Genomic DNA, 25,659 nt, shown 5'->3' on the forward strand with positions numbered 1-25,659 from the left:
AGTAAAGGTTGGTTAATTTAGATTTCACAGGAGCAAAAAAAAAAAAAAGATGTGTATGAATTAACTGAATGTCGAATTATTGAGGGTATCAAGAAAATGATAAGCAAATGCTTACTACATCAACATGATTTTATTTACTGAATGAATCAGCCAATCCTGTTTCTGTTTTGCACAAAAGCAGTGCAGGAGCTGCAATTCTCATCATCTCGTGATTGATTAGTGCTCGCAGCGGCGAAGGCCTCGCGACTTCCTTCACAGCGTGGCCATGGCACGTGTCTTCATCTTGGGCACACCTTTCACTACTGCCCACACATCCTGATTATTTTTTTGCCAGTGTTGCCAGGTCACCACCCATCGCAATGTAGATGGTGCTGTTCATCCTCAACAGCTTTGAACTGAGTAAAAACGAAACTAGTGTTTGCCACAACCGCTGCGCACGAAACCGCAGCTGCTGTCGACGCGATCATGGGTGGTGACCTTGGGGTTCTGAAGGCACGTGGCCGACGCACGCACCGAGTCAAAACGAAACTAGCGCTTGCTCCAACCATGGACGAAACGCCGGTCGCTATCGACACGGTCATAGATGGCGACTACGCTGTTACAAAGGCATGTGGCCGACACACATACCGAGTGAAACCAAAACTACTGTTAGTAGCAACCGCTGCAGATGAAACTGCAGCTGTTAGTGATGCAATCGTGAATGGCAACTGTGCAATCATGAATGCATGCAGCGAATGCGGTGCTGTACATGGCAGTAAACACAAGATTAAAGGCTTCAAATGCACAAATAGGCACGAAGCGTTCTGGCGTTGCTGTCAATCACATGCAATTTCTACTGATGACCATCGTGATGCGTGCTCCACCACTTCGTTTCGGTGGACGCCATTTCTGCTCTTTTGCGTCACACATTTGTTGCGCTCCACACTTGCCAAGCTCCAAGAGTTGTCTGAATTAACCGATGTATGGACAAATACGTCCAAATTACCGAGAGTTTCATTGCACTAAGTAATGCATAGGCCTGCAAGGACAAAAGGACGAGTTCGAATGATCTGATTTTCCAAATTAACAAGGGTCAGATTAACGAGGTTTTAGTGTACTTATAATATGAAGCACGGTCACCAGTGAATATAATCACCAACAATGAAGTGTGCTCGCTCAAAGTGAGGCTAAATTTGCCTGCCTGACAGACTCGTAATATATTCGTTGTTGATTCATGTGAGAAGAAGCGGGTTTATGATGCCATTATAGTTTCACTGCGATTGTGTACATTTGCATTTACGGTGGTTTTTTCCCATTTTGTATAAATAATGTGATACTATCAATTTATGTGATAAACACTCCACAGTGTGTTATTTGTATCTTTGTTGGTTTTTACTGTCAAATGTCAAAGGCCTTGTGGAAAGCTGTAAAATTACTTTGTATTGTACCATTATACATCGCATATTCATTTGTTCTTAGCTCAATCCTTTTGGTTGCAGATTTTAGTGCAGTGATCTTGTTTCAGAGCAACTCATACTTTAATGTGTATCTGCCGTTAATGACTAAGTGGAACTTATTAGGTGCATGTTGTGTGGTGCTTTTTCTTTCTTTCTTTTCTTTTGTAATCCTAAAATTTAGCATCGAGTTGCTGCTGAAAGATATGTAAGGAGTTGTATGTTGTTGCTTATTGCCTACCTTTAGTTTCACTACTGTAGTTCCGAGAGCATGTGGTTGTGAAGCATGTTTCCAAAATGTGTGGTTTCGTTTATGCTGTATTATTATGTATGTCACTTGAAGCCTTCTTTAAAGAGTGCATCTATACATTGCACATCCCAGAGATGGCCATCTGTGAAGAAAGCAGATGGTAGGACGCACAGGGGTATGCGTGTTGCTAGAGTGGTGTAATCCCTTTCCACTTCTTTCCTGAGAATGTCTCTTATTAGCTACACCACCTCGACTGGGAGAGCACTGTGGTCACAGCTTGTGCATTGCAGGCCATACTAATTTCGACAGGATGCATCAATACCACATAGACTTGTGTAAAGGCAGCACCTGTGTAAGGGCCGCACTTCCAACTTGGCAGCCCAAAATTTGGAGAAAGAAATTCTATTGGAGAAGCAATTGCATTTGGTGCCCCGATACCGCACATGCGCTTCAGCGAATTTTCACGTGCCGCGCAATTCTGTGTGCCCCTACCAGATGGCGACAGCTGCGTGTCGACCTCTGATGCAATGGTACATTCGGAGATCCGGGGCGAGCTGTAGTCGCCAGCTGCAGCTGCACCATTCTGACGAAAAGTTTGGTTCTGAGTAAGGGCCGTACCTCATTAGAATTGTGGGAAAAAAAGTGTGGCCCTTACATGAGCCTATATGGTATACAGGAGGAAGGCCCAGAGCACATGGCTGCATAAAGACCTCTTATCAGAGAAGCATACAATACAGGAAATATGTAGTGCAGCAGAAGCAGTAGTGTAATTGTACGGGTTACAGCATAACAGAATTATGTGTTAGCTAAATAAAACATTGAGTACCCAGTTTACAAGGAAAAGAAGGGGAAAAAAAAGAAGGGAAGAAAACATAATGCACAAGGAAGCAGTGTACCAAGTATTATTGACCAGCAGCTAGTTGCTACATGAGAGCATGCACCTAGGCACAAATTGGCAGCACATCCATTATTCGGAGATAGCTAGTGACATTAATGCGATTAGCAATGTATATTATGGTAGGTTATTGGGAATATGTTTTATATGTTGTGATGATTATTATGACGAGTAGCATGTACCCAGTCACCCAAGTTGGCATCGAAGAAGTTCATTGAAGAGCAACATAGACCCAGCGACCTAAATTGGCATGAAAGGAAAACGGTTAGATCTAGACACAGATAGATACTGGAAAGTTCGTGAAATATCCTAAGGATGCTAACCGTACTAAAAATCTAATTAATGTTATTGTATGTTTTTCATTAACCATCAAATGCAAAATGAAATGCAACATTGCAGCCGGAGTGCCCCCAGGATGCCAAATCGCTGATGCTGCACCTGCACGTGCTCGTCACCTTCACAAGCACGTCATCGTGGAAGGTGCTCAAGGACAAGACATGTGAGTGAGCTTGGACATCCCGCAAGGGGACTGTTTGCTGGGTTTCTGCGGACGTGCCTTCATAGAGGGGCACTGAAACGATTTTCGAACACGAAAACATTCCCGATATGCGGACAATGCTGCTGCCATCGTGCAAGCCAAATTTGATTCCAGTCCACGTTGCTGGTTACCTAAAATCTTGCATAATGGATTGCTCGCTCTGTCCTGCCACTTCTCGAATCTCAGCTTCTTTTATTTTTCTGTAGACAACAGTGGCAATAATGTTGCACGAAGCGTGATGATTCATAAGCACCATTTGTAGGTCGTTGTGCACACATGTTTCTGCTAATTATTACTTAACGAAAAAAAAAGAACATACTAGTAATAGGCAACACAAAGTAAATTCCTAGTGTGAGAGGTCGGTGTTTATAGCTGTCCCTTAGGACATTTCTCATTTTGCTTATTTCTGTGGGTGTATAGATTGCATTCTCTCAGGTTTAATGGGAGATCAGTGCTGCTCTAATTTAGGACTCGCAGCCTTGAGAAACAGTCAGATATGCTGCCCATTTCATGAATGGTCTTGGCTCTAGCCATACCTTGTTTGGAGTGTGCAAGTATGCTATGGTGTAGAGGCAGCACAGTAAAACATTCGGTTTGCCAGCTTTTGCCCTGCCCAGGCATTTACTACCTTTGCATACCCGAGACTCGCACCCCCAACACTTACTCAGGCTTGGCAAGTGCACGCATGCGCTGGGACTCGGTGGGTGGGGCTCATGTGGGTGCAGACTATAGGTGGCTCCGAGTCCTAGCGGAATGGATCTGGGACGGAGTTTGTTGACCTAACCTTCCAAAATTAGGAATTGTTTGGGCGTGTTAGTTAGGCACAATGAGGAATTATAGTGCAGATCTACACAGAAAAAAAAAAAAAACTAGAGATGAGTTTTTCACTGTGGGATTACCCTGTCTGTGCACCTTTCAGATAGGAAACTTTCCTAGGAAAGCGAATTGCACATGTCAAATGGCAATAAGTTGCAGGATAAACCTGGGTCATAGAGTACCAGTGCCTGTCTTGGTTATCTCATTATCCATCAGTCATCTCATCATCTGTACGTCTGCCTTTTTCTGTGCTACAATTTGTTACTGTGCTTCTAGTATGGCTTGCTTCTGTGTTCCCCGTCTGCTTGCTAACATCATTGGCACGAGACAATGCGCCAACCCCGCTGTTGCTTCCTCGCGACGTTGTGCAGGCGAGCCCCTGCGGCCGGTGCTGAGCCAGCTGTGCGCCAGCGTGGGCTCCCACCTGGTGGGCAAGGGCAGCCTGTATGGAGCCCTGCAGGCCCTGCTGCTCAGAGGCCTGGCCAGGGCCAAGCCGAGCCTCAAGAGGGCGCCACTTGTGGCGACCATCAACTTGGCACTTAGGTTAGGGGGACCTCAGAGGAAGGGAGAGTTGCGGCCCTTTAGCATGTTGACTCTTTCAGACTCGTGCACTGTTTTCGTATCACTAAATAAGGGTAAGGGTAAAGTACTGTGAGTGAAGCTGTTGACTTAAGTGAGGACGCATACCATAAAATTTCGACAAAGTGCCCCCCCCCCCCCCCTATTTTGATGAAAGGTAATCCAAGAAAGTTTGTGGAGGCAGGGAGCTATCGGCCCCGGATCCGGTGGCTAGTTAGCTGTGCCTATACAGCCTTCCAGCGATCGCAGGCTCGCCTGGCTTGTTCGTTTGTTTCCGTCGGCGGCAATGAAATCAAATGTATGGCAATTTAAGTGCAACATAATTGTGTACACGTTGTGCTGGTCAACATAAGCACTTTATTACGAGCTGCATGTAGTCGTGTCAAAAGGCCACCAGTCACTGATTTAATTACCCAGCGAGCTAGGCCTGCCGGCTCCTAGTCGGCGGCGGCTGTCCACGGAGATGACACTGCAGACGTGGCCTTGCGGAAACATGTCTATGGTGCTCACATAGTCGTGTTTATATTGACATCAATTTTTTTAAAATGAGAGAGCTGTTTCAACATGTTTGTTCTCACTTTATTTGCGAAGTCATTCCAAGCGTCCATGCAGGAGCGGCGGTTCGCCGCTCGCTCATTCGTACCATATGTCCCAAAGCGTCATATGCGGCAAGTCAGACTCTGACGTATCGTACGACAGATTGCGTGAAAGATCACATCATTAATCCACATGCGACTCTTCACACGCTTGACCAAAATGATGACTGATGAAGGCTATGGTTATGGTGAATTATCGAGCCTCAGCAAAAGTGCAGCTGAATAATAAGTTTCTTTCTCACTAAATTGCAACATTTTATGTGATTTAATATGCAATTTCTTAAAAAGTTGACAAAAGAAAAAAAAACTGTAGCGAAGTGGTGGGGTGAAAATGCATGAAGTGGTGAATAAGGTGAAGAAAGGTAGGGGGCGCTTGCTCGGTAGTTGGCACCAATTTCAAATCACTTGAAAGTGGAGAGGGGGGGGGGTATGCTTGAATAGGTAGGGGCGCTTGTTTGGAATTTTACGGTAGTTTATGTTTAGTGTAGTCTTTATCAGCTGACTATTCTTTGCATTGCAAAGAATGGTCTTGTCTTGAATGGCTATGCAAACACTGCCGTTATGAACGACGACCAACTCGCCCAAGCCTTTACCCTAATCCCATCTGTTGTTTTCTTCAATGACACTAGTTCGCTGTTTGGTAGACTGATAACGAACTTCAATATAATGAAACTCTTGATACACAACAAGGTATTTAACTTTTTATAACTTCTTGTCCATAGAATGCCATGTATTTAGAACCTCAATAATAGTGAAGTGTTTATGTAAGATTTCAATATGATAAAATTCCACTGCTGCCATGAAGGAATTCCGAGACACTAAATAAAAGTTTGTGTGGACACAAATGGTCAAATAGTTTCATTAAGAGTGGCTGCTTGCAAATGCACCTTTCAAATCTCGCAACCAAGAACGAGTGCTGAAGCGGAGCAGCATCAGGTTCCATATAAAGTCCAAGTGCGACAAGATGTGCACCATGCTCTGTGTGCTTTGGGTGCTAGTGAAAACGTGCTAGGGCGAGCCAAGAGGGATAGTGGCTTGACTAGCGCCATCTTCCTGCACGAGCAAGGGGAAAGGTGGGAGGGGAGTGAGCTCACAATAACACAATCAAGTCTGCATGAGGGAGAGGTTGTTGCCAGTCTCTTATTTTTTTAGTGCGGCCGTAGCGGCACATAGCTGTCAGCGTGCCTGACCGCATACCCAGCCCATGTGCCCTGTTTAGAGCTAATGTCCTGCGTGTAGAAAGACTGAGTGAGCCGAGATGAGGTGGCATCAAGCGCTGTCCCCCTGCACCTTTAGGGCTGGAGGTTGCTTAATCTCGAGTTTTGGAGACGCATTGAAGCGAGAAGCATATGCATTCGCTCCTCGCTGCCAGCACTTTTCATGGTAGCGTCATTCCATATCAGGCGTACTATCAGCCAGGGGGGGCGGAGCGGATGCGAAAGCGTGTCTGGCTTCGTTTCATTTGACCGATGTGAAGGCATCGTCGATAGGGGGATGAAACTGTATCTTTCGTCGTCAACTCAAATTTAACGAGATAATTTTTTTTTCTCATTTGCTTTTTCAGAATGCCCCATAATTCAGAAAATTTGTGACCCTTTCTGTGCAAGAAAAATTTATCGGAACTCCCCTTATTTGCATAAAAGCTAGAATTTTATTATAACAAAATTTCAATATGACGAAGCAAATTGTCAATTTTACTGACTTCTCTATATATTGAGGTTTAACTGTACCTCATTCACTTGCCATTTTTTCTCGATATTTGTTACAGTAGAAAGCTTTAGGATTTCTGCACCCAAAGTTAGGGGACACAAACTACTAGTTATGCAGGAGAACAGGAAAGGTATACAAAAGACTTCAAGTTGAGCATGGCAGTTTGAGTACGCATAGATGCATGGGCGTACTGATGTGAAAACCCCCTATTGTCTTATTGTTACTATACTCCGTTACTTTGTGCACTTGTAGGGTTTGTAGGAGTTTGTATTTCTTCATTTACTTGTCCTTGGTACTAACTTGGCCACCCAAAGGCGGCTGGTAGTATTGAACAACAAAAGCTCTGACCCCATGCATATGTGAGTATTAGTGTTAGGAAAAGTTTTTTACTCTTTTCCACATTTATGCAAATGCTATGCAGAAGTAATGGTAATGAGATTGTTCTTCCGGTTTATGAGCAAGCATACGCTTGCGTTCTGCATCATGCTTCACAGCATAGTTTTTGCTCTTGACGTTCTTGTCCTGCACTATGCTTTACCTTCATCTCTTCCATACCTAATGCGTGCTCTTTAGGTCTGTAGTGTCACATAGAGGCAAAACTGATGAATGGTGTGCTAGTGGGGGGCGTGGCAGCAGTTTTTGGCAGCAGTGGGCTTTTGTCTACTTGTCAAGACAGCAGCCAGCACATGTAAAATGGGGGGAAGAAGTAAAGAAGGCCTTGCCTTCATGAACAAATAAATAAATAAATAAATAAATAAATAAATAAATAAACAAATAAATAAATTTACTGCAATGAAGGCCCATCTGCCTCCTGTTGCAGGCCTCTACTAACTGGGCAGTTTTCAGAAGACCTGATGAACCTGTTCCTGTTGCACATCCTCTCTGTGCCTGCACTCATACACCACCTGCTGCACATCGCCCCAGAGGCAAGTGGCAGGCGTTTGCTCTGATGTGATTGGTTGAACGTATTTGATTTCAACGGTGCCAAGCAGGATGAGCACGTGAACTGGCTTGATCTTGCTTGACGTTCAGATTGGAGACTTTACTCTCTCTTGATGGATTTTACTGGTTGAATTTTTTTTAAACAGTGACACCTGTCCGTAAGTGCATGCTGAAATAATGCCCTGGTTTCACAAATCTGAATGTTGATTGAAGAGAAAAACGTGGTGCTGTGTGCTGTGTCACAGCTGATGTTTTGATGCACAGATATGGTGTAACATGCTCTCAAACTTTTGATGGATTTGTATGTGAGGGGGATCCACTAAAGAAAGATTTGGCTTCGAATGACCATGCTCGGCTGTGTAGCAAAAAGAAATAGAAAAAATGCTCCAAGTTGATCAGTGATAATCTCACTTAGTATGTTATGTATTATGCTGAACGAAAAAAAAAAAAAAACTGTGAAATAGACTTCGACATGAAGTGGACCAAGACATCATTTGTTTGTTGGCCTTCCTGGTGTTTGCAGATTCCAGTGCTTTCATTTTAGCTTCCCTGTTTTTTCTTTTTTTGTGCAAGTCACTTGGCTCTCTATATGCACTGACCAATTTCAGTAAAACTTTGTGTTGGTGAATCAGTGCTTGTCTGGTATGAAGTGCTTCATTATAACTATTTTGTAATGGCACGCCTTGCAGAGTTAGCTGTACAAAGGCTTCTTCTGAATTTCTTTTTTTTTTTTAATCTGGAGACGGGCTGTTGGCCTTGCCAGGCAATAGCTGCGAGACATTCAATCTAAAAATGCCGTGGCGAGTTGCACCCTCAGTCCAACGGCCGATGCGGGGGGGTCACGTTGCAGGCGGTGACGCTGCTCAATTCGCACGGCCTGTTCCGCCGGAGCCTGGACATCCTGGTGGTGGAGCAGAACATGCGCATCCTCTTCAACGCCCTCGAGGGAAACTACGCCCTGTGCCTGCTCGCTAACCTCGTGCACCTCGCCTACCTTAACATCGAGGCACGTCCTGCCCTCTCACCTCTCTGCCTCGTAACCGCGTATCTATCGCCTTGGAAGAACTTGTGGCTGGTTTTGTTGTTAACATGCTGTTAGACACAAACAACAGACACGAAAGAGAACAATCTATGCCCTCACCATTTGCGATTGTTTTCTTTCGTGCCTGCGATTTGTGCGCGTCCTTCCAGTGGCAATTATGTCTCGCATCTCCCGCCCTTATGTTGTAATGGTTGCAAAGGCTCTTTACTTTTTGTCATTAAGACCGGAAGAGTAATTGCCTCATTGAAATCAAGGGTTGCTCCAGAGCATCTGTCACGCTTTTGTTTGTTTGGGTAAAAAACGATGCCAAGTTATGATAATGCTGGAGACGAAGAATGACTTCAGTAGTTACCTGACTAGGCTTCTAATGGATCAAATCCCAGCCACGGCGGCTGCATTTCGATGGGGGCAAAATGCGAAAACACTCGTGTACTTGGATATAAGTGCACGTTAAAGAACCCCAGGTGGTCAAAATTTCCGGAGTCCTCCACTACGGCGTGCCTCATAATAAGAAAGTGGTTTTGGCATGTAAAACCCCATAATTTAATTTTTTTAGGCTTCTAATGGCACAAGGTGCATTCACCACACACAGAAACACTGAGTGACAAAGAGCAAATTCATGGCTACATTATGCGTATTAAAGCTTCTTGTATAACAGTGTGCAATGAAACAAGGCAGAATTGAACTCAACTCCATTTTCTCTCTTTCCCCGGTCCTTTAGAACCTGAATTCAAGGCTGCTTGACTTTGTGGTATGTTCCATGCCTGTACTTCGTTTTCTTTTTTGTATTTATATGTAGCTCTTGATGCAGTGGCAGAACCTAGCTAGATTAGTCAGTGATTATTGTCTCATCATTTGCATTTTTGGCTACTTTATAGAACAGCTAAACTTCTATGTAATTAATCCTAGTTTCATGAAATTTCTGTTTTACATTTGTTTTAGGTTTCTCATTGTTAACTCAGTTGAAGAGAATATACTATTTCTAACCACAATTTAATGAAGAGCTTTGCATTGCAGATTCGAAAGGGGGTTTTAGGGACTTCTTAAAATGAAAGTTAAACCAATTACCCAAGAAACATGAACAATGGTTATCTTTTGCCCGTATGCCAGTATACTCGATTTGGGAACACTTGCTGGGATCCACACGCTGCTGAGCTGTAGTATAAGTGGCCGGCTACTGTAGCACGAAGCTACAAAGGAAACCAGTATGGGCTTCTTTTGTAGCTTCGTGTTACAGTCGGGTGGATGGTGATTTTTCTCTTTCATAAGCCTTCCTCCACCTTGCAGTCTTCTGCAGAACTGGGTGGTATTTTGTGTCCACTAAGTGGGCTGTCCATTTCAGTGCCCACTGATTGGATAGAGCTCGAAGCTAATAAGGCACCTGCCAGTCATCATCGCCGGCTCTCAAGCTCCATCCATTCACAGTGTGCTAATATGGACAGTTCCCTTAGTGGATGCTTACAGAATACCCCTGATTTGCCAAAAGGCGTTCATGTAATTGCATTGGTTGTGCTTTAGGGCAACCAAAGTGGTCAAAATTAATCCAGAGTCCCCCCCACTTCAGCATTTCTCACGATCAGATTGTGGTTCTGGCACCTTAAAACCAAAACTTCTAATTGAGTGTCTTGTGTGCAGCATGTGTCCACCAAGCTGCTGGAGAGCTGCCAGAAGTACGTGGTGAACAAGCGCTCCAACCTGACCCACTGGCACCCCATCCTCGGCTGGTTTGCTCAAAGTATTGACCACGGGTGAGGGTCTAGCGTCTCTGCTTATCACACGGCCATGCTTTTCACATTTAAACGAGTCCTGAACCACTCTTTATCAAACTCGAGAAATGAGTCTGACATTAAAATACACAATTTGACAAATACTTTGCAGCAAGAAACGCTTCAGTGCATTCAGCAGAAGCAGATTTATTGGAAAGCAAAGATCGCCTTTGTGCTCGCCATGGTGCTCCCCGTCCTTCTTCAGTGTCTTGCGCTGGGAATACGACAGGGTGGGGCAGTGCCCACAGTGCTCCATCTACTGAATATCACCGTGGCATGCAGTTCAAATTTGATTTTGGACGTTCACATAGGCGCCCCTACTTCCAAATTTGGCACCTACGACGAACCAAACTTGAAGTCTATCCCTGAACTTGTGGTTGTGTTCACGGTGTCTCATCCCTTGCTGTGCTACAGGGTACTGGATAGCCACGTGCAGCCATTCTCGCATTAGTGGAGTAGTAAATTTCTTTTCGCACTTATCGCTACGACACTCGCACAGTTTCCGAGGCTTGAAGCAACTTCATCTCCACGTCTGTTCTGGAGAGTACGCCAGCAGCATGCACATTGGCTAAGTGATGGATGCCACACTCCAGACTTGCGTTTAAAGGATTTCTGACGTAACAAGCTTTGACCATGATGGCGACAGACCTTGAGGGTGTGCGACTCGGGAAGCAGATGGCCTGTTTGTAGATGTTAGTGATCAGGCCTTGGGTCACGTCACCCACAGATACGAATCGTAGCAGGCTGTTGTCCTCAGCAAGTGAGCTCAGCTATCGGGCTCGTCGTGGCACCCCTCGGTGGCCGCAGTGTCTATGCTATGCTGCAGGTGTAGCTACATGCAACTGTAGTGACCAACTGTGTGCCCGACAGGGCTGGAGTATGGGCTTGCACACATGTGCTCCCTGTCTGGTCATGCTATGTGGTGCCGACCAGCTTCGTACTGCACCAGCTTGACCAACGCATCGTAGCCACATCGAAATTGCACAATAGCTCAATACGAAGCGAAGTCTGCCAAGACATTTGACCAGGAGCCGCCAGGAGTGAGTGCGTGCTGGCAAGCGTGCATGTGGTGTGACCTTAAAGGGAAGCTGAAGAGTCTGTCGAATTCAATAAGACGCTCATATACGGATGCGGGAACCTTATAAACCAAGAAGGTAAAATTTTGGGGGGGATTTTTCACTTAGGAGCGACGCAATCGTCGGTTAAAATTGCGCTGCAGCTCCGTCCCCCGTCGAGCGCCGTGCGCTGCTGCTGACGCTGACGATGCGAGCGGAGACCGGAAACGGCAGCTTTATAGTGACGTCAACAATGGTGTTCCGCTCCTTCGCAGTCTCCGCGACCGTGCCTGACCGGGCTTATTTCTGCGTGCGTGCCATTCTAATCTGCTTTGCTCGAACCTACATTCCTTTATTTGCGTGTATATAGGAGTGGTAGTTGACGTGCGCAGCATCAATTGAACTTGTAGACCGATCATGCCGGCGTTCTGTGCAGCCTACGCTTGCACGAACACCAGCGGCCGCGACGATGTTCCGATGTTCCATTAGTTCCTGCAAGACAAGAAGCTTTCAGCTAAGTGACAGGCTGCTGTGAAGCGAAACAACTTCAAGTGCTCAAGAACAACAGTGTTATGCTCTAACCACTTTCGTGACGATTACTACCGGGGTTTGTCAATAATGCATGCTTTGGTTTCTCCTAAAAAAATATAGTTAGCACGCTGAACGGAAGGTGCATGTTTATCGCCCACCCTTGACGCAGGTTTCATCGCGAAGCGCCGCGAATTTTCTATTCGCACATGTGTTGTGAAACAGCCTGCATGCAGCTACCATAACGCAGTGCAAGCGTAAAGTTTGCATGTGTTGGAAAGCCTGCTCACGCCAAGACGCTGCATTCCCCCTTCTCTCGCACACATAAGAAATTGACCATCTCACGTAGCCGACGGAATTCGCCGCTTACGAGTAGCGTGCGGATGGCGTGCTGATGAAGGTTCTATACTATACGTGCTACAATAGCCGGTAAACCTTTCCCGCGTTTAAATGGTCTGTGTAGATTGCCGACAGCTTTGAGGCAGCACACAAATGCTGAAGATCGCATCACCGCTTACGTTCTACGAGGAGGCATGCAGGAACATAACACTACAGTCGTTTGCCCGGAAACGTACTCACTGGAACGCTGAATGCAGCTTAGCAAAAAACATACTCGCCAAAGAACATTTCCAACACAAGCAGATGCTAACACTTCGCCTTCGTTCGCTTGGAAAGCAGTGCTTGCACCAGAATTTTTTGCTTCTTGGAGAGGCCGGCTCTTCGCAATCGGCTCATACATGTAGTATGTACAAGTATGTACGTACGTGTAGTATGTACAAGTATAAACCCCTTGCAAGTGTTCTTGCACGCGACAGCGACAGCACTACAAGCGAGGGGATGGCTGTCGCGTTCACTCGTCGTCTGCAAGCCAAACTCCACGTGAGCGACGGCTTTGAGCGACGACTTCCCGGTATGAGGGCAGCAATATACGCGCCGAAACTAGCGTGACGCGTGCTTTATCAATTTAAGTTGATGTATTTTACTGAAGAAGGAGTACAAAATATTTCTGAAGGTCTTGCACTAGGTTCTTATTCTTGCACGTGTAAAATTCAATAGTTTGCTCGTTCCGTGCGACAAACAGTAGTAATTGAGTTATGTACATCTACTTTCGGCTTTGCACAATTGCCTAGTCGCTCATAGCATTTCCGGGCAATGAGCGACGAGTTCTAGATTTCTAGAAACGAGCGATCGAGCGACAACACCGAGCGATTTCTTCAAGCAACGGCCCGTTTTGTCGCTGGAAGCCGTCGCCCATCACCGTCGCGCGCAAGATCGCTCTCGTAGAGTTTGGACTTGACGCCGAACTCCTCAGAAAAACGCAAGCTCTCGAAAATTTCCATGACCGTCTCAGCAAAACGCCACCAAACTACCTTGCACCGTGCTTCGTGTGTAGCAGCAGCAGTCGGTCCGGACGAACGCCACTGTTGACGTCATGAGGCGCCCGACCAATCACAGGCGGAAACGAGGCGTGCGAGCTGGGCGTGTCTGCTGCTGCACTTTTCGTTGAAATAAAATATGTTTGCGCTTTCTTTCGCTCAATTTCGATGAGATATTCGAATTCAGAGGGTTGAAAACCACGGCGTACTGCTCTTCACTCATTTTTTCTGGAAAAGCTTTCAGCTTCCCTTTAAGTTTCACATGGATCAAGGCTGGTTGAGTGTTAAAAACTAATCGAAATTAGCGAGACCGAACAGCTGACCACACTGACTAGCAGTGTGGCCAAAGTTTAATTCCTACATGAGCGGGCGCAGCCGAGCGTTGGCAGACGACAGTAGCCGATAGTAAGATAGTCGTACTTCGAGAAGTACGTAATTCTTATAGAAACCATAAAATCAGATCCTCGCTTTTTACAGTCTTTACTGCGCCGATAAATCTACGCAATAACATTAGGAAGAAACACACTGATCCAAACACCCTTCTTAATTGATGTCAGCTGTTGGCCAATAGCAGCTGCATATGGGAGTCTGTTGGATGACGGGATATGGCAGCCCAAAGAAAGTGAGCAGAAGCCTTCTGTCGAAAAGAAAATGTTTGAGAAAACGCTGACTTTGCGTTCCGAGGAGCTTCAAGCACCGTGCACGACTGCAAAATTTGGCTGAGATGTTCACAGCAGTGTATGCTATCTGCAGACTCTTTTTTTTTTTTTTTTTTTGCTGATCCAAAGGTGGTTCAGGACTCCTTGAAAGTCTAACTGAAGTGAAATTGCACTTTTGCTATGTTGGTTATAGTAAATTAGCACTAGTATACATATGTGCTATTGAAGGATTCTGAAGCTGCGGGGCTGGTAAGTTTCTAGTTTTCCTATTAGCAGCTTTTAAATAGCACCTAAGCAGGTGAGTCGGGTGCTCAGTGTTTAGCAGATATGACACAAATTCCAGACCATGGCCTCAAAGATTTTGGGCACGCTGCAGCCTCCACATGATCTCGGAGGCCATGCCGAGGCATTATACTGCTTCTCGACATTCCATGTTCTGTAGCATTGCTAGTGTGTGGTAATGATGGCGTTTTCAGTTTGGTGTGAGAAACATCCATTTTTGCTATCTTTGTGTAATGAACCTCCTTGTATTTCAAACATAAACGTGAACTTAAGATTACACTTTTCATTGGCTTCTATCGTGCTGGTGTACGATCACTATCGTGCTCGCTCTGTTACAGGGCTATATGTATAAATGTGATCGTGACTACAGACTGCAAACTCTTCTAAAATTTTTCCATTAAGTTTCTCGCATTTCTGCTGCAGCATTGAGCGCTCTTTTGTTTTACGTGAACGAAAATTGGAAATTGATTGTTGGTCCCCTTAACACATGCACTATGGCAACAGTGTTTGAAGTCTCGATTCCTGTGTGGAATGACCCACCGGTGGGTCACTTGTCACATTCCTCTGGTGTGTCATGAGCTACCTAGGAGTTGCCAGATATTCATTCTCCTTCATAACTTCCTCTTACTGTGGAGGGGTGGTGCGACGACTCATCAAATCAGAAGCAACAAGAATTCTTCCTCTCTTTTGATTTAAAGCAGAGACTTCACTTGCGCAGGAGGAATAACTGCCATGACCCACTTGTCACCCACGCTGCAGTGAACATGTTAAGGAAGAGGAAGACAGCAGCATTGATTAAAGAGCAAGGGCAGGCAGATATTCAAATATTTCTTTGCACTACAAGCATTCACAGTCATGAATGGTTCATGAAACACACTCAGGACATCGTTGATAGTTGCAGATTCAATACGCACACTCCTGTATATAGTGCGCGCAACAAAAACACACAAATAACATACAGCACCAGCCTGCACAGAGCATTCCTGATTTGCAGCATGGCATACAGGTGGCGTGGCGGTCATGAAACTTTGAGCGTATTCAATAGAATCTCGATGATACGATCTCGTTGCGTACAATTTCCTAGTGCCAACGATCGCGATCGAGAACACAAAGTACGACCCAAAGCAGTTATGCTTCTTTTCTTACCATTTCAAACACTCCTGGAAAACGCAATCTTTTGGCACCAACATTCATGAATGATTTTCATGAATGAAAATCGCCAAACTGTGATCATATATGTTTTCCAGTCACTAGATGCCATGTAAACAAAAATGCAGCGAGGCACGCACAATCGTGAACTGTAGCGGCCTGCTGCAGTAGCTTCCCTGCAACGCTTGCCTGCCCATCTCGCATGAAAACACCAGCACGCGCTCAGTTTCCTAATTTGATACCATCAAATCTCCTCCTGGGTCATCGCACACCGACCCAATCACGATAAGCATCTTTAGCTATCTTCTTCACAGCATGTGGAGTGTAGTGCTGTTGCAAGTGTGTTGCATGCTTTTAATAGGTGATAACCCAAGCACACCACCGTTCCCTGCTGCAGGTGGTGCGAAATGAGCATCATGTTTTGCTCTGGTGTGCACACCAAAACACCAAATCGATGCACACCACAGCTAAGAAGCAATTGCCTTGCCCTTCTTCCACAGCCTGCACGAGTCCCTGACCTTTGTGAAGCAGCAGCTGCAGCTGCTCTGGTGCGGGCCGCTGGTCAAGGTCCTGTTCAGCCCGCTGGCAGAAATGCTGGCACAGAACGACAATTCCTCCTCGGGAGCAGCACCGACGTCCCAGAGTCCGCAGCCGGACGCGCCCTCCAATGTCCCCAACTCTCCCGCCAGTGCCAGCGCCTCGAGTGAGTTCTTCGCTATGGTCGCACTGTGCGAAAAACATCCTGGATGACTAGCAATGTCAGCGATAGCTTTCCCCTTACCCTGCTGAGCTGCCCACGTGGAGCGGATACAGCTTGGGGCTTGCCCCCCTTCACCTCTCTCCTCCTCTTATTAGTGTGACATGGTTGCCTGCGGCAATCATGGGCTCTCCTTTGTGCATGTGCCTCCTTCCTCACTCCTTGCTCTCCTCGGTGTCGTTCTTGTTACATTAACTCTGGGGTTTTACATGCCAAAACCACGATCTGATTGCGACGCACCCCGTTGCGGGGGACTGTAGACTAATTTTTACCGCCTGGGATTCTTTAACGTAGACCTGAATCTAAGTACATAAGCGTTTTTGCATTTCGCCCTCGTCTAAATGCGGCCGCTGCAGCTAGCATAGAATCTGCGACTGCGAGCTCAGCAGTGTAGCGCCATAGCCACTGGGCTACCGGGGTGGTTCTCGCTCTTGTGGCGTTAGATCACCATATATCAACCACGGAAGCACAGGAAGGCAGCTTAAGAAACTATTGCTTTAATACCACAAGATATTCTAGCTTTCTTTTGCAGCAATAGCTGTCATGAGTTTTTTTTTTATCTCTCTATGTGTTCCTATGCTTATTTGTAGGACATACCTGCTGTAGCGTCTCCATGGCTGTGGTATTCTGTTGCTAAGGACAATGTTGCTGGCTTGATCCCTGCCATGGTGGCCGCATTCTCGTGGAGGTAGGATGCAAAAACGCTCATGAGCCATGCTTTATGTGCACATTAAAGGTCTCTGGTGACTGAAGTTAATCTCGAGCCCTACACTACGTCCAATGTCTCTCAAAGCTCTGCTGTTGCCTCGGTACGTCAAAGCAACAGAGGGTTTATCAATCAATTGGTCAATCAACAGATTGTAGGATGTATCTTATAACTGGCCACGTTGCTCAACCTCTGTAGTTGCATGAAGCACTGAATAGAACAGTAACAATTCCAGTGCCAGGGCACTTCGTTTAACCCTTTAAATGTGCCAGCAAAAGAAAAGAAAAACATTCAACAATATACATTTTTATCACTGCACATACGAATAAGGAGTTTTTTGCAGATTCGAAATATGCACAACATAGAGAGTAGTAAGCTCACAACTTCTGTCTGAAAATACTAAATAACAGGAATCACATACGTTGACTAGAAATTGCAGAGTCGATAGGAGTTTAGTTTTATCATAACCACTCAATACGTCTTAGAGCAAACATTTGTTGAGAGAGGCTTGCAAATCCAAACGGTCAGTGTTCTTGAAGAGCTGCTATGGAGTATTAGAATGTTGCTTTCATACAGCAGATCTCAAAATGTGGTACGAGGCAAAGTCTCGTGCCATGCTCCTCACACCAAAAAAAGCGTGTTTGCGGAGTCTTTGTCGCCAGTGTTGATACGGACTTTGTAACAGACAGTGCACCTCCTTGTTGGACATTCTTTGCCTGATGTAGGCAAGTCCCCAAAGTGTTGTGCCGTCAAACCAGTAAAGCCTGCTTATGAAGAATGTGCATGCCCGAAGGGGCAGCAGCACGCAACTGGCAGCAGCCATTTTTGAATCTCTGCTGGATGATCAGAGTCCATAGGGCCCCTAGTGACCAAAGAGGGAACTCGCCAGAACGTCAACGTGGATAGCACGAGCCCAGCCCTTTACCGGCACTTGCAAAGAGCACTCAGCCGCATGGACGAGACAGACTCATATACCGTATTTATTCGCGTATAACCCGCACCAAAATGTGAAAAAACGCGTTTAAAAAGTGGGGGTGCGGGTTATCTGCGAATTTTTTCCTTGGGAGGGGGGGGGGGGGGGGGGGTCGGCTTCACCGCAATGTGCGGCGGCCTCCCCGTGTAGTCCGCCATCCCCATCGTCATCGACGCTTGTCAAGCCGATGAAGGGCCAACGAAAGGCCAGCATTGTTGAGCCTCGCGTTAGGCGCTGTTTAGTGTACTTACCCCAGTTTGCACTGTTTGCCTGCTTTGTTTTGGCATCATGAGTGCGACTCGACGGCAGTGTTTCACAGCGAAAGAGAAGCTAAAGATTATAGCCGCTGCCGAAGAAATCGGCAACAGAGCTGCTGCAAGACAGCATGACGTCGACGAGTCGTGCATTCGCGACTGGAGGAAGAAAAAAAGAGAGTCTCGAAGCAACGAACCGGAACAGGCGAGCGTTTCGGGGTCCGAAGACTGGCGCGTACCCCCACCTCGAGACGCAGCTTGCGAAGTTCATTGAGGAGCAGAGAAGTCGTGGCCACGCTGTTTCGACTGAGATGGCGCAAATGGAAGCCCTGAAGTTGGCCCGGGAATTGAACATTCCACGTGAGTTTCGTGCAAGCCGTGGATGGCTTCAGCGCTTCATGCGAAGACATGGATTTTCTATGCGGCGGCGAACAACCATGTGCCAGCGGCTTCCTGAAGCCTACGAGGAAAAGTTGTTGAACTTTCAACGATATGTGATCGCACTTCGGAAGGAGCACAGCTATTTGCTGTCTCAGGTGGGAAATGCTGATCAAACACCTGTGTACTTTGAGATGCCGATGGACACGACCATGGAAAAAAAGGGCTCCAAATCAGTCGGCGTGCTGACCGGCGGAAATGCCAAGCTGCGCTGCACAGTCATGCTATGCGCTTTGGCTGACGGCACGAAACTGCGCCCGTATGTGATTTTCAAACGCAAGACGCTACCTAGCATTCCACTGCCCCCAGGAATCGTTGTGCGTGCGGAAGAAAATTCGTGGATGAACAGTGGCCTAGTCGGTGACTGGCTTCGAGTAATCTGGGAGCGAAGACCAGGTGCCTTGCTGGCACGCCGGTCGATGCTCGTACTAGATTCCTTCAGAGGCCACTGCACTGATGCGGTGAAGGCTCGCCTTGCCGAGACCAGCACCGACCTCGTCATAATACCTGGCGGCATGACGTCCATGCTACAGCCACTCGACGTGTGCCTGAACAAGCCGTTCAAGGCACACGTGAAGCGGCTGTATGCCCAGTGGATGGCCGACGGCATGTACGCCCTCACACCGACGGGACGCGTGCGAAGGCCTGATATTCCATTGCTGTGCCAGTGGATCGTGGATGCGTGGAAAGCGATACCGGCCGATTTGGTGCGCAAAAGCTTTAAAAAATGTGCGATCAGTAATAGTCTGGATGGTTCCGAGGACGACTACGTCTTTGAGAGTGGCGATGAAGCCTCGGATGGCAGTAGTGAGAGCGGCGACGATTAAGAATCGGATAAGCAGTGACGTGGTGGCGGTCGTTTGAATAAATGTTCTGAAAACGAAATGATCACTGAGTGTGAGTTGCATCTTTCTAGCGCTCATTTTTTTTTTTTTTCAGGTAAACGTGCGGGTTATACGCGAGTTCTTTTTTTTTTTTTTTCCGCCGAGTTCAAAGTTAGGGGTGCGGGTTATACGCAGGGGCGGGTTATACGCGGGTAAATACGGTACTTTCACTTTGTTCAAAAAGAATTGACTGAGGAAGACTTGTCTGCGACACTTCAAGGGTTAGAGTACTAGTATGGCACTTGATATTAAGTATTATCGAATATAGTGAAGTAAATCTAAGGAGCAGCTTGAAGCAGGACACTCTGAACATGCATGTACGTTGGCCAATGGCTTGGCTTGGCTGGCCCGCAGCCAGCTAGCCAATGTACTGACCCTGTGTGAACTTGCCGCTTGCATGGTTAAATCCTATTAGTGACAATGCCAAGTGCATTTCTAATTTGTTGTTGTTCGGGTGCCACCCACATGGTGTAAACTGGGTGCGATTGTCATGAGCCAAGACAAGATAGCATCGCAACCAATGCATGCCAAGAAAGAATGACAGTTTTCAGTACATACTGCATGCGGAGACTTATAATCTTTCATCACAAGAGGTCTTGTAATTAGTGCCTACTCTGAGTCTTGTAAAACCCCAGAAATTCGTATTTCACAGGACTGAAAAAAAAATGTCCGAATAAACCGAATGCCGAATTATCCAGGGTAAAAAGTTTAAAGAGAACAAACAAATGCTTACTATGTGAACATGCTTTTATCTACTGAATTAATTGGCAAATCCTTTTTCGATTTTGTACAAAGGCAGTGCAGAAGCTGCAATTCTTGTCATCTCGTGACTGATTAGTGCCCGCAGCAGTGAAGGCCTTGTGACTTTCTTCATCTACGACGCACTATTCACTGGCGTACGCACATCCCAATTATTTTTTGCCAGTGAGCTGGTCGTCAACAAATCATCCATCCATCACGATGTAGATGGTACTCATAATCCTTGGCATCTTTGCACAGAGTCAAAGGGAAACTACTGTTTGCCACAACTGCTGCGGACGAAACAGCGGCCGCTATCGACTCGATGATGGACAGCGACTACGCAGTTTCGAAGGCACGCGGCTGACATATGGACCAATTTAAAACGAAGTTATTGTTTGCCGCAATCGCTGTGGACGAAACCATGGTGTCTATTGATCTGATCATGGATAGCAACTACGCATATACAAAGGCATGTGGCCAGACGCCAACGCAGTGTTATGCGTGACAATAGACGCAAGAATAAAGGCTTTAAAGGCACAATTAGGCACGAAGCGTTCCAGCGTTTGTCAATCACGTATCGTGTACTGTTTCTGCTGATGACTATGGCTATGCGGAAATCGCTGCTCCATTTCATTTGGTTGCTGATGCCGTTTTTGCTCTTTCGTGGCGCTCGCCGAGCTAAAAATTGAATAGTAGGTATTCAATTTCTTCTCCTCCCGGAACTGTCCATGCCACAAATCCCCTTGTCACAGACCGAACTGCACTCAAAACCAACACAGAATGTGCTTTTGTTAGTTTGAATTTGTGTCGCTCTGACTGACTGGTGCAGGCCTGTTGAAGAAGGCCCTTGAGCGTGCATCGTCGGCTCGGACGTGCAGCGTGCAGTACCGACGTCTCGGAAGCCCGGAGGTTACTGCAGTGGCCCTGACCTGCGCCCTCTTTGAGACTGCCCTCGCTGGACTCACCCAACTGCGCCTGGACATACTGACCGGTGCGTTCCAGAGGAATTGGTGCATTCGCAAGGGCAACCTTGTTCGTGACTCGTTGCCTTATGGGACACCCTTGATTCCCAGAATCTGGCAATATCCTATTTTCCTTTCCTATTCCTCAAGGTTTGGCATTTGTCATTGTTTTGTCGCCGGATAGTCATGTGCATATTTTGTGGATGTATAAATAGGCAACTTTGGTGACTAGGTGTGTGCCTTAACAGACAACCTCCTGCTGTCTGCTCTCTGGCCTAGTAGACAAACTGAGTCACCACGTATGTTGCCACTGTGTACGCGTCAATTCTTAGCCAATCCCCCAGAATGGATGTGCCATTGCAACACGAGGTATGAACCCTCAAATGTATTGAGATAAGTGTTGCACTTCGCTGTCCATATACCACTCGTCGACATTCTTCCCTTGACAAGCATCACGCATTGCTTTTGTCTCCATGATGCAGATATTGAAAGGGACACTAAATGCAAATATTAGGTCAAGCTGGAGTGATATGCTAGTGCTCAAGAATCTCTGAGGTGCCAATATTATCACAAACGGAGCCTTAACAATCGAGAAATTGAGGTAAATGCAGGACATGATTAGATACTCCCTTGGGACATTCAAGCACGTGCCCGATGATGAAAGCACTCCTCAGTTTAATTTTGTCACTAGTACTCAACCACTCATTGCAAAAAGCATCTTTGCGTTGTATTATAATACGAAATAATATGCTACTTGCCTAGCTCTATTCCATTTTTAGAAAAAAGAACTTGTTGAAATAACCCTTGACAATGACGCGGGCAGTCGAAAGGTTTCGTTTTTGCTCGACTCTGTGCCTCCCACGCTTTCGCGTTTCAGTAGTTTCGTTATCACGTAGTGTGCTGCGCTGGTTTTGCTGGCTCACGACCACGGAGTAAGACATTTAGGAGGTGAAACTCCCGCCAGCGCGAGCTAGCGCGGGCGACCAGATAAGGTCACAATTGTTGTATGCGCCGACGGGGACATATACAGTGGCGGCACCATGCGGCGCGTCGTAGAAACCGCAGTGAAAAAAAAAAAAAAAATGCAGTGTCCGGGCAGGCGGCTCCAGCGCGCTCTCAACGGCGGTGATTTCTTTCCAGGCCGCCAGGTGCCGCCAGCACGATAACGGCTCCGCGGGCATGTGACTTTTTCTGGTCGCCGCAAACAGCGGAGTTTCCACTCCTAAATGTTTCTTGCTCCGTGCTCACGACACTCGCACAAAGTGCAAGTAGCAGACAATTCAACTTCCATGGGATGTCGTGGGTTGCCCGAACAGTCTATACTACGTGACCAAAAAGCAGCTGCAGTGGCGAATCCACCGCTTTGTCTTGGCTCGGTACCGCCGCCTGTCGGGTACCGTTTTACTCACTGACAGCTGCAAAGGGTGGCGATGGCGTAAGCAACGTAGTGACTCCCCCGGTTGGGTGGCGGGAGATTTGAATTTCAAAAAACGTGTTCGGACCCTTCGATGCAATTTTCTCGTAAACTAAGTCTTTTCTTCACCCGGAACAAACGTTGCAAGGTTTTTGGAATGGTGGAATGGTATTTAAACAGTCCAAATCGACTTAGTTATTGCCTTTACTGTCCCTTTAAAATATTTACGCACGACGTGACTTTTGATTGCGTCATACGCTGCTGCTGCTACCTTGCTAACTGAAGCAAGCTTTACATTATTTTAGATTTGAACACTGCATTGGATCTGCGTGTTTCTTGTTGCCTATTGAACCAAGCTGCTTCCATTGTCAGTTGCGTTTACTGTCAGACACGTGACTGCAAAGGGCCAACGCTGGATGCATGCTTGCCTTTCCTTCTCGCAGGGTTGTGCCACCACGAATGGGTGCTGTGCCAGCTGTGGCAGCTCATCCGCAGCGTGGGACCTGCCAGTGGGGTGCGTGCTTTCCTCGACCTGCTGGCCTTCACCACCAAGCCCAGTGGGCCGGAGTTCCGGTTGCTGGTGCTCTTCTGCGACTGTGCCACTCACCTGGTCACGTGAGCAAACGCCCTCGTGTCTCAATATCCTAGCAAGACCTGCAGTTTAATGCTTGCGCCCACTATGTGTGTGTTCATGTGTAAGGACATTGGGCAGGTTTTAATTAGCATTCTCAAGCAAACATAAAGGACTTATGTATGTAAAGAAATAGTGTTCTTCAGACTGTGCATGTTTGAGATGCTGCTGGGTTTCTGCAGCTTACGTAGGCTATGTTGGTGTACATTCTTCTGCAAGTTTATGTGGCAAGTAATGTTTACATGCGCTAAGAAATAATGCTGTTAAACCTTATGGCTGCACCCCTCGTGCCAGTGCAAATTGTTCTGATGGCTACACTCTCACTATCACTGATATCCAAGAAATGGTGAATTAAGCTTTCACTTCATCTCAGCTCAATTGAAATGCCAGTTATGAGTGCCTAGCACATCCAGCCATTCACGCAGATAAGAAATACGTCTTTGTTTATTTATTTTCTAGAAGTCAATATTTTACTGTCATTTACCATATACAGTCAACTCTCGTTACAACACACCCTAATAATTTGTCAAAAAAGGTCCGTTTTATCCGAAGTGCATAGTATCCAAACCGCCTCACTTCCGAAAATTTCGTCGCGATGTCTAACATCATTATTGAAAAACGTGAGTGACTAACATGCAAAGTAAAAAACAAACAAGTCGCAGTTTAGACCAAAAGGTGAAGCAACGATTGCGATAGCAAATTAAGCAAGATAAGTGCAGCAGTAACAATGAACGAATTGACCTTCGGGCTGTCTCTTGCTTCAATGCGAACTAAACATCGAAAGCACAGTGCATATTAAGCTACTGGCACTGGGCGCACTTTGGCCGCATCGCAGATCGCTTCGAAGATGAGGCCCGCGCGGGCGTGCACATTGTTCACATCACAGATCGCTTTCAAGATAGGGTGCCTGCGCGGGGGTGCGCTTTTTCCACATCGCAGATCACTTTCAAGATACAGCGGCTGTGCCGCAAGCTGCAGCCGCCAGATAAGAACCCACCCTCTCCCGCCTGCGCCTTCCCCCGCCCCCCACTCCGTGCCTCACGCACGAAAGACGGCACATTTCCGCCCCGCCTTTCCCGTCACTGCATTGGAAATACTTAATAATTGGGCCACGTGAGAAGCGCCGAGATCACGTAGATAAAATTCTGAAGCTAGCTTATGTAGGCCACACGTCCACACTAGCGTCAAACATGCCGTGGCAGCACACCGGCAGCGGCGGTGGTTTTGATGACTGAGAAACTGATGGCAAAGCCATGACCAGAGAACACTGGCAGCAAGCATACAGTAACAACAGGCTGCACATTATCAAAGTCGCTTGGGACATGTGGAAAGAGTGAATGCGATAACACTCAGCTTGTTCTTGCCGCATGATTCCAGCCAGTGTAAGTGCAAAGCCACCTCGCAGACTCTAACGAGAGAAAAAAAACAAAAAACGCAACTGTCTCTGTGCGACAGTTGCTGTACGCCGTTTAATTTAGTTTAGTTTAGTTTCACAGGCTTTTATCTGACGTAACAGGAGAGCGCGTGCTTGCGCGATCCACGGTCAGGCCAGGCATGGCACATGGGAGAGCCCAAGCGAAGGAGCGGCCGACGATTGGTAGGCACAGTGAGCATAGTCAGGTGTAGTGTTGGATTTGCAGCGGTCGGCCGTTTTTCTGCCCGTTTTTGGTTTCACTGCGTGCGATGGGCCCTAAGTCAAGTCCTACGTCTACTGCGGGACAGAGAGTTTATCTTCTCACAAAACGAAAACGCCAATTGGACGCCAGTAAACCTTTACGTGCCGATGAGCAGGACAGTGGAGGAAACAGACGCACACAGCGTCGTTGTCAAAACAACAGGTGCCGGAAATCGGTGCTTCAATGCGATGCTTGCAATTACGGCAGATGGCCGGAAGCGGCTGCGAGGACGGGCTGTCGTGGATCCACAATGTGGATGAAGCGGCCCGCGACCTGGACCACAGGTTTGGTGGTTCCGATCGCTACAGAATGAAATGCAATAAAATGCTGTTACGGTTTGTCAATAGTATACGCATATTTTTACTGCAAAGATAACTTATTTAATGCATTTTTTTCAAATCATTGTGTTGCGTTTCGCCTGCGACACGTGGTTTTGCCGGCGCGACGGCGGCGGGGCGGCGGACATTTTGGCCCGATCGTCGTCACCGCAACACTCATCGCCAGGTGTTTCCAGGCGCGTCTGCGGCGATGCGACCGCCTAGGGATTTCGTTCCAGTCATTGTGCCCGAAACAGGCGAGGCCAAAGCAGGGATCTCCTTCCAGTTAT

General features: G+C 46.8%; 1 protein-coding gene across 1 annotated transcript in view; it reads left to right on the plus strand.

Moving 5' to 3' along the window:
• The window catches only part of LOC142576493 (ubiquitin-protein ligase E3B), a 110,156-nt gene that overhangs the window by 30,945 nt on the left and 53,552 nt on the right, over positions 1–25,659 (plus strand). Inside the window, exons 7-15 of the mRNA XM_075686643.1 lie at positions 2,978–3,077; positions 4,304–4,475; positions 7,638–7,743; positions 8,610–8,765; positions 9,523–9,552; positions 10,437–10,549; positions 16,117–16,319; positions 21,199–21,360; positions 23,189–23,360. Of these exons, the coding sequence (XP_075542758.1) occupies positions 2,978–3,077; positions 4,304–4,475; positions 7,638–7,743; positions 8,610–8,765; positions 9,523–9,552; positions 10,437–10,549; positions 16,117–16,319; positions 21,199–21,360; positions 23,189–23,360 (1,214 nt within the window). The remainder of the gene's footprint in view (positions 1–2,977; positions 3,078–4,303; positions 4,476–7,637; positions 7,744–8,609; positions 8,766–9,522; positions 9,553–10,436; positions 10,550–16,116; positions 16,320–21,198; positions 21,361–23,188; positions 23,361–25,659) is intronic.

The sequence above is a fragment of the Dermacentor variabilis genome, chromosome 3 (assembly GCF_050947875.1).
Source record: "Dermacentor variabilis isolate Ectoservices chromosome 3, ASM5094787v1, whole genome shotgun sequence".
NCBI classification, from domain to species: Eukaryota; Metazoa; Arthropoda; class Arachnida; order Ixodida; family Ixodidae; genus Dermacentor; species Dermacentor variabilis.